Genomic DNA, 16,593 nt, shown 5'->3' on the forward strand with positions numbered 1-16,593 from the left:
CACGTAGATTCCAAGGGAAGGAGAGGAAGACTGACAGAGAGAGAGAAGGGGACAGATAGATGGAGGTCTTTGTGTTTCTCTCCACTGTTTGAAGCCTATAGCCCGCTTTGCCACACTCAGGCCCAGTGGCTGGCCCGGACCCACTTGGTCTTCTGTTTGCTTTAGAACCCAACGGACAGCACACACACACACACACACACACTCCTGTGTACTTAGAAAGTATACTGAGGGAGACACACATACACTTAGTTTTGAACATCCAGATTCACATTTCCATACCTTTTCTACTTTTAACACACATACACACTAATTAATAGTTCAGTGGGAGCCTGCAGAAAGGGAGCCCTTGTCCCGCTGGTTAAATAATGAAACAGGCTGGCCAGTGGCTTTGGTAGGGGTTGCTATGGGTACACTGGGAACGGGGAGAGGGGTGGGTGAGAGGACTGGACTCAGTGAGAGAGACTCGAACATTCCAACCCTGATCGTTGCACATTTGAAGCAGAATTCCCAAGGGATAGAAGAAGTGGACTCAGTGAAAGGGAGATCACACAGACAACTTAAAGACAAAGAGAAGGAGAGAGAAAGGTTGAAAAGAAAGAGAAAGAATAAGGGAGCAGGGAAAGAGAGAAAGAATGGAAAGCTGAAGACTTCTCATTAACAAATAGGTAAGTCAAATAAAATCTTATTCCTCCCATGCTTCGTAAACAACAGGTTCGACTAACATTGAAATAAATACTTACTTACGGGCCCTTCCCAACAACGCAGAGATAGAATTTCAATTCAATTTTGTTGAACAAATGTGGAATCGACATTGAATTGACGCCTGTGCCTAGTGCGTGGGTCTGTGTGTGTTATTTGTGTTTTTTATAGCGGGTGTGTGTCAGATAGGCATGACTCATTTCTAGAACTCTTTTTGTTTTAGTTCCAGTAACTGTGTCTTACTGTTCACCTTACCAGGGAAGGGGAGAACAAAAAAAACTACCCCCACAGTAGAACACCGTCACATTTTGTTGCTGACAACGACCTCTTCATTTTCTACAACTGATGGGACGCACCACCTGCCTAAAAATGACCCAGAGAGGAGGGAGAGAGTTGGTGATAGAGGGGAGGTGGGGAAAGAGAGAGGCAGAGTACAGATCGATAGGTAAAGAAGAGAGAAGAAAGCACAGAATATTCTCCAATGAAACAGTAGGATCATATACACACTGGAAACAGTGTTAAATTAATACACTGCTTAGTGTAAAACTCTATTAAAATATTTCCCAGAGTGCCTTGCCTTTCGTGTGAATTTTAGAGTTACCACCCATGAAAAATGAAATGAAAGTAATTGTCTGAGGATGGTGCTGGACCATCTAACATCAAATGAAAATGGGACAGTTTGATGAAAAAGCTTTAAATAAAAGGATAAAATCTAGGTCATGTGACAAGATTGTCCAAAACAAAGGGCACTAATAATAACATATAGTACACACCAAACAGGAAAATGTTCAATTTTAGAATTAGCTGCTAGGTAAGTGGATGAGTGTCAGCTAGCGCTGCCAGCCCCTCATACACTGTCTGGAATGTGGTAGACTTTGGGAAATAATTAAGCAGAAGTTTATGAGTGTCTCTACAACATATTGGGTGTGGGCTGTTGGCTCTCTGTAATGCTCTGGTCATGGTCAGTATGTGAGAGCAAAGGTGTGGTGGATAGCAGTCTTCAAAACAATCCTTTACCAACATTGACATGTAGGAAAAGAGATACAAAAAATGCTAAAGTAAAATAGAAACTATATAGAATAAGGAAGCCCGTTCAACCAGAGTGGAAACACGTGCTTTTTTGTTCTTAGGAAGTCAGTCGTGGTCTCAATTTACTGTTGAGTTAGAAAAGTAGAATACACAAGGTGCAATTGTGAAATGTGGTTGTGCATCAGCAGTTTTTCCTCTTATGTCAGTCACTAACCAGGTTTCCATCCAACCTTTTTATGCGAGTAAAGTATATGTCGGATAAAAAATTGACATGACAGGTCTGATGGAAACAGAACCTTTTTTGGTTATCTTTCCAAACGTTGGCAAAACAAAATATGCTAGAAAAGGTGGGTTATTTTTGAGTGTGTAAAATGTATTTTGCAAGAAATGGAGGAAACGCTTTTATGAGCAAATGTTGATATAATAACCTTCATGTCGAAGTAAACTTAGAGTCACACGCTGGCATGTTGTGTGGTCCTCCCACTATGACTCGTCGGGAAAGCATGTCGTTTATTAGGCTACAGCTTAAATAAATGATGATTAACTTCACAGGGTGGTGAAAGTGCACGGTGATGAGCTTGATGCTCCTTTCTGAGGGTCTTATTCTGGTGTCATCATAATCTTGCTCTTGTCCATAATAATAATCTCATCATGTAGGCTATATGTGCGCTCTAGCCAACAGCGTGCAGATACATATGTTGGCTAGAACGCACGTGCCAATACCATAGTGGACACACACGCAATATAACGCAAATCATTTTTGGGTGAGAAAACCAGCAGTAATTTTGAAAATGCGATGGAAAACCATGTAACTTGTATTTTTTATTCAGTACATAGGAATTTAATATCAAAAGGTATTGTTATTTGCACCATGTCTTCACACACAGCCTTATCTGCATCAAATCAATGTAATAGAAACATCTCTGGTGGGAAAATGCACATTGTTTTTATCCCCCCGAGAGTCGATTGACACACCAGTGTGTAACTTCTGTTTGTAGCATCCATACGGTTTGGGCTACAAAAGAATGTGACCCCCCACAAGTGTCACGGGACTTGTCTGAAGGTAACAGGTACTGGTAAAAAAATATATATATATATGGAAAAAAAATATCTACCAATAGGCACCCTTCTTTGTGATGGATTGAAAACCTCCCTGGTCTTCGTGGTTGAATCTGTGTTTGCTAGACTGAGGGACCTTACAGATAATTGTATGTGTGGGGTACAGAGATGAGGTAGTCATTCAAAATCACTATTGCACACAGACGGAGTCCATGCAAGTTATGTGACCTAAGTTAATTGTTACTCCTGAACTTATTTAGGCTTGCCATAAAGGGTTTGAATACTTTGTCTCAAGACATTTCAGATTATTTTTTTAAATTAATTAGTAGGACAATGACAATCTCAATTTAAAGTTCAGGCTGTAACACAACAAAATGGGGAAAAAGTCAAGGGGCTATGAACACTTTCTTAAGGCACTGTATATCAAGGTTTCCTCAACTCGGTCCTGGGGCCACCCCTGGGTGCAAATGTTGATGTTTTCCCTAGCACTACACAGTGCTTTGATTTGGGAAACACTGCTGTACATGATTTCTGATTAATGATAGCATCTTAAGTCTAGAGCAGTGGTAGAAAAAGTAGATAATAGAAAATGGCTGATGAGAAAGTAACCCAGTAAAATATGACTTTAGTAAAAGTAAAAGTATTTGGTTTTAAATATACTTAAGTATCAAAAGTAAATGAAATTGCTCAAATACACTGAAGTATCAAAAGTATAAATAATTTCAAATTCCCTACATTAACCAAGCCAGATGATGATTTTCTTTTAGTTACGTATAGCCAGTGGCACACTAAAATCATTTACAACCTAAGCATCTGTGTTTAGTGAGTCTGCCAGATCAGAGGCAGTAAGGATGACCAGAGATGTTCTCTTCACACGTGTGTGAATTGGACCATTTTTCTGTCCTGCTAACTATGCAAAATGTAACAAGTACTTCTGGGTGACAGGGAAAATGTATTGAGTAAAAAGTACATTTAAGAATGTAGTGGAATAAGAGTTGTCAAAAATATAATTAGTAAAGTATAGATACCCCCCCCCCCAAAAAAAAAAACTGTTCCAGAGCACGTTAAACTCATTCCACGGAGGGCCGTGTCTGCGGATTTCTGTTCCTCCCTTGTACTTGATAAATTACGGTCACTAATTAGTAACGAACTCCTCTCACCTGTTGTCTTGGTCTTAATTGAAAGGAAAAGCCAAAAACCAGCAGACAGTAGGCCCTCCGTGGAATAAGTTTGACACCTGTCACGAACCAGCTAGAAGCCCGTAACAAAAAAGGGAGACAACGTAGAGATAAGGAATAACAAAAATATATTTATTAACTAAAGTACATAATATACAATTAACAACGGTGTCAGTAGTGTAAGTGACTGGTTGCTTGCATAGATGTAATAATGAGGGGTGTTGAAAGGTGCCAAAGGAAAGAACCGAAATCGCCTCAACTAAAATTCAACAGTGTGTCTGCATGGAGAGAGTCTCCTCAATAAATGGGGAAAAGGTCTATTTATGGGGAAACGGTGTATTTACACCCGGGCCCAGGTGTGTCCCATTTCGCTGACGACCCTCCCGGCTCCGCCCACCGACATCCTATTAAGGAAAACAAGAGCAAAGAGAAAGAATTCGGCAGACAGAGTGGGAGGGTCGTCACACACCCTTGATCTAGAAGGTGCATTGCATGCCTTAACTTCAGGAGAGAGGCAGCCATGATATTTTATTAAAGATAACAGTGGAGATTGATTCATTTCAGTTTCACATTTTTTAACTATGTATGTTGCTGGTTATTATTGCAATTTAATAACTGTATTATAAGTAGAAAATATTCTGTCACGTTTTAAAATACCTTTGGGCTGCAATCCCGTTAACGGGATGATATGACAACAGCCACTGAAAGTGCAGGGCGCCAAACTCAAAACAACAGAAATCTCATAATTAAAATTCCTCAAACATACATGTATCTTATAACGTTTTAAAAGGTATTGTTGTTGTTAATCCCACCACAGTGTCCGATTTCAAATAGGATTTACGGCGAAAGCACCACAAACGATTATGTTAGGTCAGCACCGTCACAATAAAACACAGCCAATTTTCCAGCCAAAGAGAGGAGTCATAAAAACCACAAATAGAAATAAAATGAATCACTAACCTTTGATGATCTTCATCAGATGACACTCATAGGACTTCATGTTACACAATACATGTATGTTTTGTTTGATAAAGTTCATATTTATATCAAAAAATCTGAGTTTACATTGGCGCGTTACATTCACTAGTTCCAAAAACATCCAGTGATTTTGCATAGCCACATCGATTCAACAGAAATACTCATCATAAATGTAGATAATACAAGTTATACACATGGAATTATAGATATGCCTGTCCTTAATGCAACCGCTGTGTCAGATTTAAAAAAAATACTACTGAAAAAAGCAAACCATGCAATAATCTGAGACGGCGCTCAGAACAATCAAGTCAAAATAGCCGCCATGTTGTAGTCAACATAAACCATAAATTACATGCTAAATATTCCCTTACCTTTGATGATCTTCATCAGAATGCACTCCAAGGAATCCCAGGTCCACAATAAATGCTTGATTTGTCCAATAATGTCCGCTATTTATGTCCAATTAGCTACTTTTGTTATACATATCCAAACGCTCGTTCTGGTCAGCATTATGTTGGACAAAAACTTCAAAAAGTTATATTACAGGTCGAAGAAACATTTCAAACTAAGTACAGAATCAATCATTAGGATGTTTTTAACATTAATCTTCAATAATGTACCAACTGGAGTATTCCTTTGTGTTTTCAGGAGCCATGTGCAATGCGCATGACCAGAAAATGGCTGACTGCCAGACACCTGATTCATTCTGCTGTCATTCAGTCCCACAACACAGTAGAAGCCTCATTCAAATTTCTATAGACGGTTGACATCTAGTGGAAGCCATAGAACGTGCAACATCATTCATATCTCAAGCGGATTTCAATGGAAACTGTGTTGAGTACATTCCAGCCTCAGATTTCTCACTTCCTGTTTTGATTTCTCCTCAGGTTTTTGCCTGCCATATGAGTTCTGTTATACTCACAGACATCATTCAAACAGTTTTAGAAACGTCAGAGTGTTTTCTATCCAATACTAATAATAATAATATGCATATATTAGCAACTGAGACTGAGGAGCAGGCAGTTTACTTTGGGCACCTTATTCATCCAAGCTACTCAATACTGCCCCCCAGCCATAAGAAGACCATACAGCATGTAGAGCAGCAGTAGTAACAACCTGACATAGGGGAAGTGATAAAAATACAAGGACATGAAACATACAGTAGCAGAGAGTACACAATGGTTGTTTACTTGAATATATCCACAGTAACACTGCTATTCAGTACAGTATAAATGGCCATGGCCCTAAGACTGATTGGACTGTACCAGAGTGCCAATGTTAGAGTCGCTCCTACGCCCCTGATTATCTGTAACAGGTCTTAAAGTTCCAGCTCCCTACACACACGCCCTTGACAAAACATTTTCTGATGATGACTAATTTTGACCTTTTGTTTACCATTTTTTTAATGATATTGTTTTTTTGTTTTTTTTTAACTAGGCAAGTCAGTTAAGAACAAATTCTTATTTACAATGACAGCCTACCAGGGTACAGTGGGCTAACTACCTTGTTCAGGGGCAGAAAAAATATTTAACTCGTCAGCTTGGGGATTCGATCCAGCAACCTTTCAAGTACTGTCCCAACACTCTAACCACTAGGCTACCTGCCACCCAAGTAGTACCCGTATATTTATGAAAATGGAATAGTGCCCACTATGAATGTAACCATCAAGTCAGAATATGACATTTACAGTAAGACATGGATAAGACGATGGTGACCTACATGCAGTGGTGGTAAAAGTACCCAATTTTCATTCCTGAGTAAAAGTATAGATACGTTAATAGAAAGTTACTCAAGGGAAATCAAATCAAGTAAAAGTTACCCAGTAAAATACTACTTGAGTAAAAGTCTAAAAGTTGGTTCTAAATATACTCAAGTATCAAAGGAAATGTAATTGATCAAATACATTTAAGTATCAAAAGTTAACGTTTTTATTGTATTCATTTTTAAACCTTTATTTAGTCAGTTAAGAAATAATTCTTATTTACAAAGACGGCCTACCAAAAGGCGAAAGGCCTCCTGGACTGGGGCTAGGATTCCAAATCAAATAAACAACGCACACATCACAACAAGAGAGACACTACAACACTGCATACAGAGAGACCTAAGACAACAACAGAGCATGGCAGCAACACATGACAACACAGCATGGTAGCAACACAAGTTGACAACTACATGGTAGCTACACAACATGGCAGCACAACATGGTAGCAGCACAAACATGGTACAAACATTATTGGGCACAGACAACAGCACAAAAGGGCAAGAAGGTAGAGACGACAATGCATCACGCGAAGCAACCACAACTGTCAGTAAGTGTCCATGATTGAGTTTTTTAACTAACCGAAGGAGATAAAACTGTTCAGTTTGAGTGTTTTTTGCAGCTCATTTCAGTCGCTAGCTGCAGCGAACTGAAAAGAGGGATGTGTGTGCTTTGTTTTTAAAATGTATGGATAGCCAGGGGCACACTACGACACTCAGACATAAATTACAATGCATTTGTGTTTAGTGAGTACGCTAGATCAGAGGCAGTAGAGATGACCGCGTATTCTCTTGATAAGTGCGTGAAGTGGACCATTTTCCTGTTCTGCTAAGTATTCAAAATGTAATGAGTACTGTTGGGTGTCAGGGAACATGTGGGGAGTAAAAAGTACATTCTTTTCTTTAGGAATGTAGTGACGTAAAAGTCAAACTTGCCAAAAACATAATTAGTAAAGTAAAGTACAGATACCCCCAAAAACGACGTAAGTAGTACCACATACATGACATTACACAATACATGACATTACATGGCTCAGCAGAACTAGGGTTTCAAAAGGGGGATATATTACTGGAAACTCAAAGTTTTCCAGTAAATGACCAGAATTGTGTTATCTTCAAGGATTTTATGTTATCTACCAAAAGACATCTAGGGGTCCATTTGGGTCCTAATTGACCACAAAAATCAACATTTTGCCATGCCCATATCAGTCTCCAGACTTGAACCCCATTCAAAACTGATGGTTTAGGCCTTGGGATTGTGTGTGTATGTTTTGGATAGGCCCAGCAACCCACCCATGGGCTTTTTTTACATGGCAGGCAGGGTCGCAGTGTGTTCCACTGTCCTAGCAACCACATTGGCATCTCGTCTCCTCTCTCGCCCAGACACTTACTGGAACCACGCAGGCAGGAAGTAATCTCACTCAAGCACTGGCCCTCGGTGGAAAAGCCTAACTTTCCATCTGTTTTGTCATCCCTGCAGTGGACAGTTTTCTTGGTTGCTAGCAACAACGGCGCCACACAAACATGAATGAATGAATGTGCCCCTACTCTCAATGAGGTAAACATGCTAACATATTAGTCAGTAAACAGTGTATTAGTGTGCTTTGGTGAGTGAGTCATGACTGAGAGTGTTTGAATGGTACAAATCATGCATGGTGCTTTATAATGATGTATCTGTTCAGTGGAACAAGCCTGTGGGACGTTGAGATTTACCCATGAGCCCCTATGTCACAACATTCCTAGGAAGACAAACAGGTGAGGTGGGTAGTTATATTGTAGTTTGTTTGACCTTTGCTGTTACCAACATAAATATTTTTTTCATGTCTGCATTCTTTTCACACCTCAGTTTCACAATGTTAGTAGTTTCCTGCTTCCGTCTCACAGCAAATTCTCCAGTGTTAAATTAACACAAAGTGTGGCCCTGTATAGACACTGGAACATTATTAAAGGTCATGATGAACAGTCAAAATCATGTTTGGATGATATTTGGATGAAACCAGATCAAAGTGTGATGACTAAAGTATGAACATTGACTGTTGCTTCTACATTGATAAAGTCTGATCATAAAGTTACTGGTACCTTCCCCATGTCAAACTTGAATTCAATATTAAGGGGACAAGGTGACATCATCCCAACTCTCATTTTAATACACCAATGGCAACTTGATATTATCTTACCTAATTTAAATAAGTACTGCCTTGGAACCAACATCATAGAAGCAGTTGTCAAGTCAACATATCCTTCAGTGCTGCTGTGAACCGCATCACAAGAGACATGCAATTTCAATGTTGTTTTGTGGATCACCAAATTTTCTTGAGCTGATTTTACTACAACACTGCTGGTAGTTAGCCGTGAAAGAAAAACACATTTTCAGAATGACTATTCAGGACCTTTAAATAATAAAATATTAACGATGACATATCCACTTAGGATCTCACTCAGTGATGCCCATAGGACTGAAAATAGATAAATGAAGCAACCATGTCTCTGTCATTAACAAAATCAATCATGGGTGGTAACTCTACAACTCACTTGAATGGCAAAGCACTCTGGGAAATATGGAAATCAAGCTTTACACTTAGCAGTGTGTTAATTTGGGGCGGCAGGTAGCCTTGTGGTTAGAGTGTTAGGCCAGTAACCGAAAGGTAGCTGTATCAATATTCCGAGCTGACAAGACAAAAATCTGTCATTCTGCCCCTGTAAATAAGAATATGCTCTTAAATAACTTGCCTAGTAAAAAGAAAATACACTCTTCAGTGTCTATTCAAGTCCACACTTTGAGTGTTAATTTAACACAGGGTATTTTTGATGTGTATCAGCTGTTGATTCAAAGAGATACAGTATACATGAGTATAATTATAAGTATTGTGCGCCTGTTTTTTTGGTTGGTGTTTGTCTTTTACATATGCATGTGTGTTTCTCTGGGAAAGAATGTGTTTTATGTACTAGTTGGAACATACACACAAACACACTCAGTAACGGTAGTAGTATTAATGAGGACCATCAGGCCATGTGTCCATGGGTCTTCTCCCTCTAGTGTATGACGTGACGAGACCACTGTGTACTTCCGTTACCCTGTCACAGGCCAACAGACTCCTGTTTAAAATCCAAGTCGACATAGCTTTTCAAAGGACAAGAACGTAATGCACATTGGCTAGATTGTCTCCTTTTTTTGCAGCTTGTATTAGTTGAAAACATTAAAGATTAAATGTATGGGTGTCAGATAACAGATTGGATAGATATGCTATTTTAATCATGTAAGTGGTCTCGATTAGTCTGAATTGGCGTGATAAAAATGTTTTTAGTAGTACCATATTCTAACTGCAGGTGGAAGCTTGTGATACATCACTGACATGGAGAGGAAGGTGCAGTTAGAAGAAGGAGGAGAGAGAGAGGGAGGAAATAAGGGAGGGAGTGAAAGCGAGTGACATGGGGAGAAAATGGGCAGAGAATTTGTGTCTGTCATGTCATCACTGAAGACTGTCCGTGGTATCCCGTGTTCAGAGAGTAAGCCTAAGTCCTCTATCTTTCTTTCTCCTCTTTTTCTCCCCCTGCTCTCTGTCCCCCCTTCTCTCTGCTTCTCTCTCTGGGCTGACCGTTTCTCACCCTTGCGTCTGCTAGACAGGGGTGCGGAGTTCCAGCGTGTCTCCCAGCAGATGTGGAAGGCTAAGTTGCTGCGTCAGGAGCAGAGCTAAAAGGCTAACATCTGAGAAGCAGAGAGGACGACAACATGCCTCCCTGACCACCGCCAGCGCCATCCCTGTAAGTAGACATACATTTAATAGTCAAGCCACATCTTGAGTCATTTATCATACGGGAATCTGTTAAAGTGCCTGCCTTATGTCTGTGTGCGCATGTGTGTATACGTAACAGACATAGAAAACGAGAGAGAAGGAGATTGGATTTGGAGGGGAAAGGAGAGAGGATTTGGAGAGGCAGAGAAAGGGAGGGAGAGAGGGGGGAATTGGGTGCCTGCTTGCGGCCGCATGTGGAACATGATGTCAGAGGAATGCTCTGTGCCTCTCCTCATAGCTGTCTGGAACAGCAGCCACCTTCCCTCCCTCCCGCCCTCCCTCTCCTTCAGCATCCGGCCCTGCAGCTGGAGCCTGCGGCGAAGGAAGGGAAATGAGGAAAGGAGGGAGAGAGAGAAGAAGACAGTAGGGCAGAGGGAGAATAACTCGGGAGAGAGAGATGAGTGAGACTTGGACAGTAACGGAGTGGAAATAAGGAGGGAGATATGTAAACAGGAGTTTATAGTGCTGCATAGGCTTTGAGTATTGCAGACCTGTGAGTCAGGGCTGTGGTCTGGAGGAGGAAGGGAACAGTAGTCTATTAGAGCTTGGGCTCCGGTAATGCAGACTGGGCTGTGGTTCTGTGTACTTAGCAGGGGTCAGGTGACTGAAGGATACAGTGGCTGCAGGCAGAGGGATTTAGAAGCAGTCAGACACTTAGCACAGAATGGTAGTAAGTTTACACTGTGTTGTATGAAGCCACAGCTGCTGAGGTTTTAGTTTAGATTTAAGGCCAGTGGCATATTCTGTCTAAAGACTGAGAATTGTTTTGTGCTGTGTGATATAACCTGTTGATGCTAAGATGAGGATTGGGATCGGCATAGCCAATCCTCTGCAAGGCTGGGTTTTCAAACAAATATATCCTCTTAAGTTAGAGAGAAAATATTGTCTGAATATGGCACTGTTTTAGCAACTGAAACCCTGATAAGCGCTATATGCAGTTTATATAAGAGAAAAATAAAAAGGGTTCTTTGTGACCAGATCAATCTTTCTTTTTTCCCCATCTACGTACATTATGTCCAACCGTGATGCCAATCACAGCATCGGAAAGTCCTTGCTTCCTGAAGTCAAGATGGCTTATTCATCCCACTTTCCCTTCGCTCCTCAATGGGGAAAGAAAGAGGGAGTGTTTTATTTTTCCTGACAGTTTTAATGTGGCTGGCCACAGCCTTTACTGCAGCGGGGCGCAGGCAGTTTTATAGACAGCCAAATGCCATCCGCAGTAGCCCAGGGCCTGGAAGGACCTCGCCCTAATAAAGTAGTGGAGCAAAAAAATAAGTGGCTCAATTGTGTCTGCGGTAGCCAGACTGAATTCAGCTGGCTGTCTCTCACAGCCCTTAAACCAATAAACTGGAGATGTTAATCAGTAGCAGCTAGGTTACTGTAGGACAGAACAGCTATGGATCATGTGCTATTATGAGCAAGTGAGTGTCTGTATAATTGTGTGTTCTCTGTGGCAAAGAGGCAGAGAGCAATCTGACTCATTTTTCCCACTGGTATGATTTGTCTTGCTTTCGATTTAGCTTTGTTTATGAATTGGTCTTGGTGTCTATGTTGTGATTTCAACCTTGTATACACCCGAAGCTCCTTAAAAACATGTGCTTACATAACTTTCTCTCCTATCATGCAGATTTGCATACAACCTTCAGGATATCCCCTCGGTGAAGATGTAGTCCAACTGGTTGCCTAGGAGATGTTTCTAAACAGGGCTTCCTCTTGGCGCCGTCCCCGTGCCCTGTTGCTGTGGACTCTGTGGGTTCTACTCCTCCCCTCAACTGTCACCCTGACCACAGGCCCCGGCAACAGCACCCTGCTCTTTGACAGCACCGACAACAGCAACAGCCTGCGGAACTGCAGCTGCTCCACCCACATCCAGGACTGTGACGAGGCGCTGGCCAACCTGCTGTGCAGCTGCCACACTGTTCTGCGCTCCAAGCTGACCCCCGGTGGCCTGAGGGAGCAGGGAGGACTGACTGTGTGGCTCAGAGAGCCCTGGGTTCTCACAGAGCTGCTGAATGGCAGTGTGGTGCTCGATCTCAGCCTGTCGTTCTGTGGCACTGGCACCCTGGCCATCCCCAACCAATACCTGGCCCTGTTTGGCCTCCGTAGGCTGAGGGTCTATAGTGCTGCCCAGGACGCTCCACACCTGGAGCAGGTCCTCACCATCTCCTCTAGGAGTAGGGATATGGAGGGGATGGGGTACCTCTCCTCCACTGACCCCACCTCCCCCTCCTCCGTTCTCCATGTATCCATCCTGGATGTGTCAGTGCTAAATGGGTTGTCGTCCCTGAAGGCCTACAGTGTGAGTGCCACTCCCATGTCCACCCTCTTCCAATACTTCCCCCACCTGCCCCTACATCCCTCCACCACCCTGGATCAGCCCCCGGAGCCCCAACAGGACTGCCTCCTCACCTTCATATACTAGACCTGTAGGCTCTGAGCTCAGAGCTAGATCTGTGCAAACTAGACTGGGCTGGATGGATGACACAGGTGCCTACAAGAGCTCCATCCACCCAGATGTTACTGAATGGGCTTGATGTGCAGAGAGCTGTGCTGCTTTTCAATGTGTGTCTATATGGTGCATTTTTACAGTGCAGGAAAAAACAAACACTATTATCTGTCCTCAAGAGGACTCTGGACAAGAAAACACAACCATCTCTGAGAAGAAGATGGAATCATATTTCAATATCATTGCAAGAGAAAGGGAGAGGTCTGGTTAGGTGAGAGTAAGACAACGATGGCATCCGTCTGCTGCTCTACAAACTGACAGAGCTTGTAGACCTGCTGCTGACAGTTAAATTTTCCAGCTGCTCTTTTCTCTCGGTTATTGCGTGCAGATGGCCTATTAAAACATGTTGTTTTGAAACCGGTTACGATGGCTGCCTTATAAATGGGCCAGCCTGATTAGAACCTTGTTGGATCATCAGGCGATGGACTTCACTCTTCGTGACTGTACAGTTCTGAATCCACCTACTTAAGCTGGACTTGGTTGGGGTTTTATTGAAGATGAAGCTAAAAGCGTTTTGGACTGGTTTGATCTGGAGATTGGTCCGGCCCATGCTGGATTGATTACATCACTCTGTTTCTGGTGTTCTAGAATTCAGGGTTGTCCTGGAACAACCTTGGAGTGGAGTGTTCTCCTCTCTATGTTCCACAATGTGTTCTTCGGCTCATGTTCTAGAACAGGGATGGGCAAACTTTTTGGCTCGAGGGCCACATTGGGATTTTGAAATTCAACAGAGGGATGCACATTATTTTTTTTCACTAAATAATAATTCCCCCATCAAAAGTTTGTAAAAAAAATACTCAAACCTCCCGCCGGATTGAACGTAGTTTGCCCACTCCTGTTCTAGAATGACCATGTATATTTACTGTAGTACCTTGACCAGGGACCTACTATAGACCAGCCTAGTAAGGGTTAATAAATTGTACTCATGGTGTAAAAAAAAAGAAGGAGCATGCAAAGAGGTGTTAGGAACTCAGAAAACGAATGGCACCAATCTGGTCTTTATTTCCATCTCACATCCTGAGAGAGACGTAAACATTCAATTCATCTAAAACCACTCTCACAAACAAAGACTGCAGCCAACACTTCTGTTCTGTAGATCATCCAGTGTCTGAGTGTGTGTGTCTACGCGATGTATGCATGTGAACAGTGCATTCGGAAAGAATTCAGACCCTTTCACCTTTTCAACATTTTGTTACATTACAGCCTTATTCAAAAATGTATTAAATTATTTTTTCCCTCATCAAGCTACACACCCATAATGAGAAATGAAAAACTTTTTTTTGTGCAAATGTATTTTAAAATAAAAAACAGAAATAGCTTATTTCTTATATTTACATAAGTATTCAGACCCTATGCTATGAAACTCGAAATTGAGCACAGGTGCATACTGTTTCCATTGATCATTCTTGAGAAGTTTCTACAACTTGATTGGAGTCCACCTGTGGTAAACTCAATTGATTGGACATGATTTGGAAAGGCACACGTCTGTCTATATAAGGTCCCACAGTTGACAGTGCATGTCAGAGCAAAAGCCAAGCAATGAGGTCGGAGGAATTGTCTGTAGGGATACCAAGACAGGATTATGTCGAGGCACAGATCTGGGGAAGGGTACCAAAAAATGTCTGCCGCATTGAAGGTCCCAAAGAACACAGTAGCCTCCATCATTCTTAAATGAAAGGAGTTTGGAACCACCAAGACTCTTCCTAGAGATGGCCGCCGGCCAAACTGAACAGTCAGGAAGGTGACCAAGAACCCGATGGTCACTCTGACAGAGCTCCAGAGTTCCTCTGTGGAGATGGGAGAACCTTCCAGAAGGACAATCATATCTGCAGCACTCCACCAATCAGACCTTTATGGTAGAGTGGCCAGAAGGAAGACACTCCTCAGTAAAAGGTACATGACAGCCCACTTGGGAGTTTGCCTAAAGGCATTCAAAGATTCTCAGACAATGAGAAACAAGATTCTCTGGTCTTATGAAACCAAGATTGAACTCTTTGGCCTGAATGTCTGTAGGAAACTTGGCACCATCCCTACGGTGAAGCATGGTCGTGGCAGCATCATGCTGTGGGGATGTTTTTCAACAGCAGGGACTGGGAGATCAGTCAGGATCGAGGGAAAGATGAACGGAGCAAAGTACAGAGAGATCCTTGATGAAAACCTGCTCCAGAGCGTTTAGGACCTCAGACTGGGGTGAAGGTTCACCTTCTAACAGGATACCGACCCTAAGCACACAGCCAAGACAACGCAGGAGTTGCTTCGGGACGTCTCTGAATGTATTCGAGTGGCCCAGCCAGAGCCGACTTGAACCTGATCTAACATCTCTGGAGAGACCTCAAAATAGCTGTGCAGCGATGCTCCCCATCCACCCTGACAGAGCTTGAGAGGATCTGCAGAGAAGAATGGGAGAAACTCCCCAAATAAAGGTGTGCCAAGCTTGTAGCGTCATACCCAAGAAGACTTGAGGCTGTAATCGCTGCCAAAGGTGCTTCAACAAAGTACTGAGTAAAGGGTCTGAATACCTCTATCATCTTTTTTTTGCTATGTCATTATGGGGTGTGCAGATTTATGAGGGAAAAACGATTTAATCCATTTTAGAACAAGGCTGTAAAATAACAAAATGTGGAAAAGTCAAGGGGTTTGAATACTTGAATGCTCTGTACATGCATAGGTGTGTGCATATTATTTTCTAATCTACATATTGTAACCCTATGGGCCCTGGTCAAAAGTAGGGCACTATATAGGGAATAGGGTGCCATTTGGGATGTGGGCACTCACTAATGACTGTTGATGTTGGAATCTGTATTTCCGCTATAATCTCTCAAGCACAGGCTCACTCTGTACAGCCAGAAATCTGGCATTAGTCTTTCCCATCTGGGGAATGTATGAATAGACACCTCTGAAAACCATTACCTGTGGATTAAACATTCAGGCTAGGTCATCAAAAATGTGTTGCTCCTTGCTCTAACCCTCTGCCTCTTACGGAAAAACCACATGATTTCACATGTGCCAAACATATGGAAATGTCACATGTGAAATGATGGGATTTATATGTGATAATATTTCACATGTGGATATCACGTTGTGGATCAACATTTTCAAATGAGATTTCATAGATGATGCCCTACAAACAAAAATAAGTTATGATACACATTGTGTTTTCAGCGTACATATTTGACAAACATGACTATACTAGCTAGGTTTCCATCCAATTGGCAACACATTTTAATGTGAATATTCTAAAATCCGCATGAAAACAAGATGTGTTTCCATCAAATTGACTTGTTGCAGATAAAAGTGATGATGCAGTGCACATAAAAATACATTTTGCAGTTAAATTCCCATATACCGAATAAAAAATACAAGTTAAGTGTTTCCAGGACATTTTTTCAACTGATGAAAATGTTTGCATTATATAGCGTGTTCCACTCTGGTATTGGCACATGGACTCGAGCCAACAGCTCACAGATACAGTGCAGTATTAGCCTACACAAGTGGTTCCCAACCTTTTTTGGTTACTGTACCCACAACTAAATGTTGCTCTGCCCAGAATACCCCTGAAGTACCTCCTCGTGCATTTTAACATTTTACCTGT

At 41.9% G+C, this 16,593-nt stretch overlaps 1 protein-coding gene across 7 annotated transcripts; it reads left to right on the forward strand.

Annotated features, from left to right (window-relative positions):
• The first annotated feature begins 470 nt into the window (after positions 1–470).
• On the forward strand, positions 471–16,368 carry LOC118386063 (uncharacterized protein C21orf62-like). Of its 7 annotated transcripts, XM_052522051.1 has the most exons (5): positions 6,927–7,252; positions 8,182–8,259; positions 8,384–8,461; positions 10,323–10,463; positions 12,123–16,368. In XM_052522051.1, exon 5 carries the CDS (start codon positions 12,186–12,188, stop codon positions 12,915–12,917), a length of 732 nt encoding a protein of 243 aa, XP_052378011.1. In that variant the 5' UTR covers positions 6,927–7,252; positions 8,182–8,259; positions 8,384–8,461; positions 10,323–10,463; positions 12,123–12,185; the 3' UTR covers positions 12,918–16,368. The 7 variants fall into 7 exon arrangements, with proteins under 7 accessions (XP_052378012.1, XP_052378008.1, XP_052378011.1 ...); XM_052522052.1 differs by lacking the exons at positions 6,927–7,252; positions 8,384–8,461 and adding an exon at positions 471–665; XM_052522053.1 differs by lacking the exon at positions 8,384–8,461.
• Positions 16,369–16,593: the final 225 nt, after the last annotated feature.

Source organism: Oncorhynchus keta, chromosome 7 (assembly GCF_023373465.1).
Source record: "Oncorhynchus keta strain PuntledgeMale-10-30-2019 chromosome 7, Oket_V2, whole genome shotgun sequence".
Taxonomy (NCBI): Eukaryota; Metazoa; Chordata; class Actinopteri; order Salmoniformes; family Salmonidae; genus Oncorhynchus; species Oncorhynchus keta.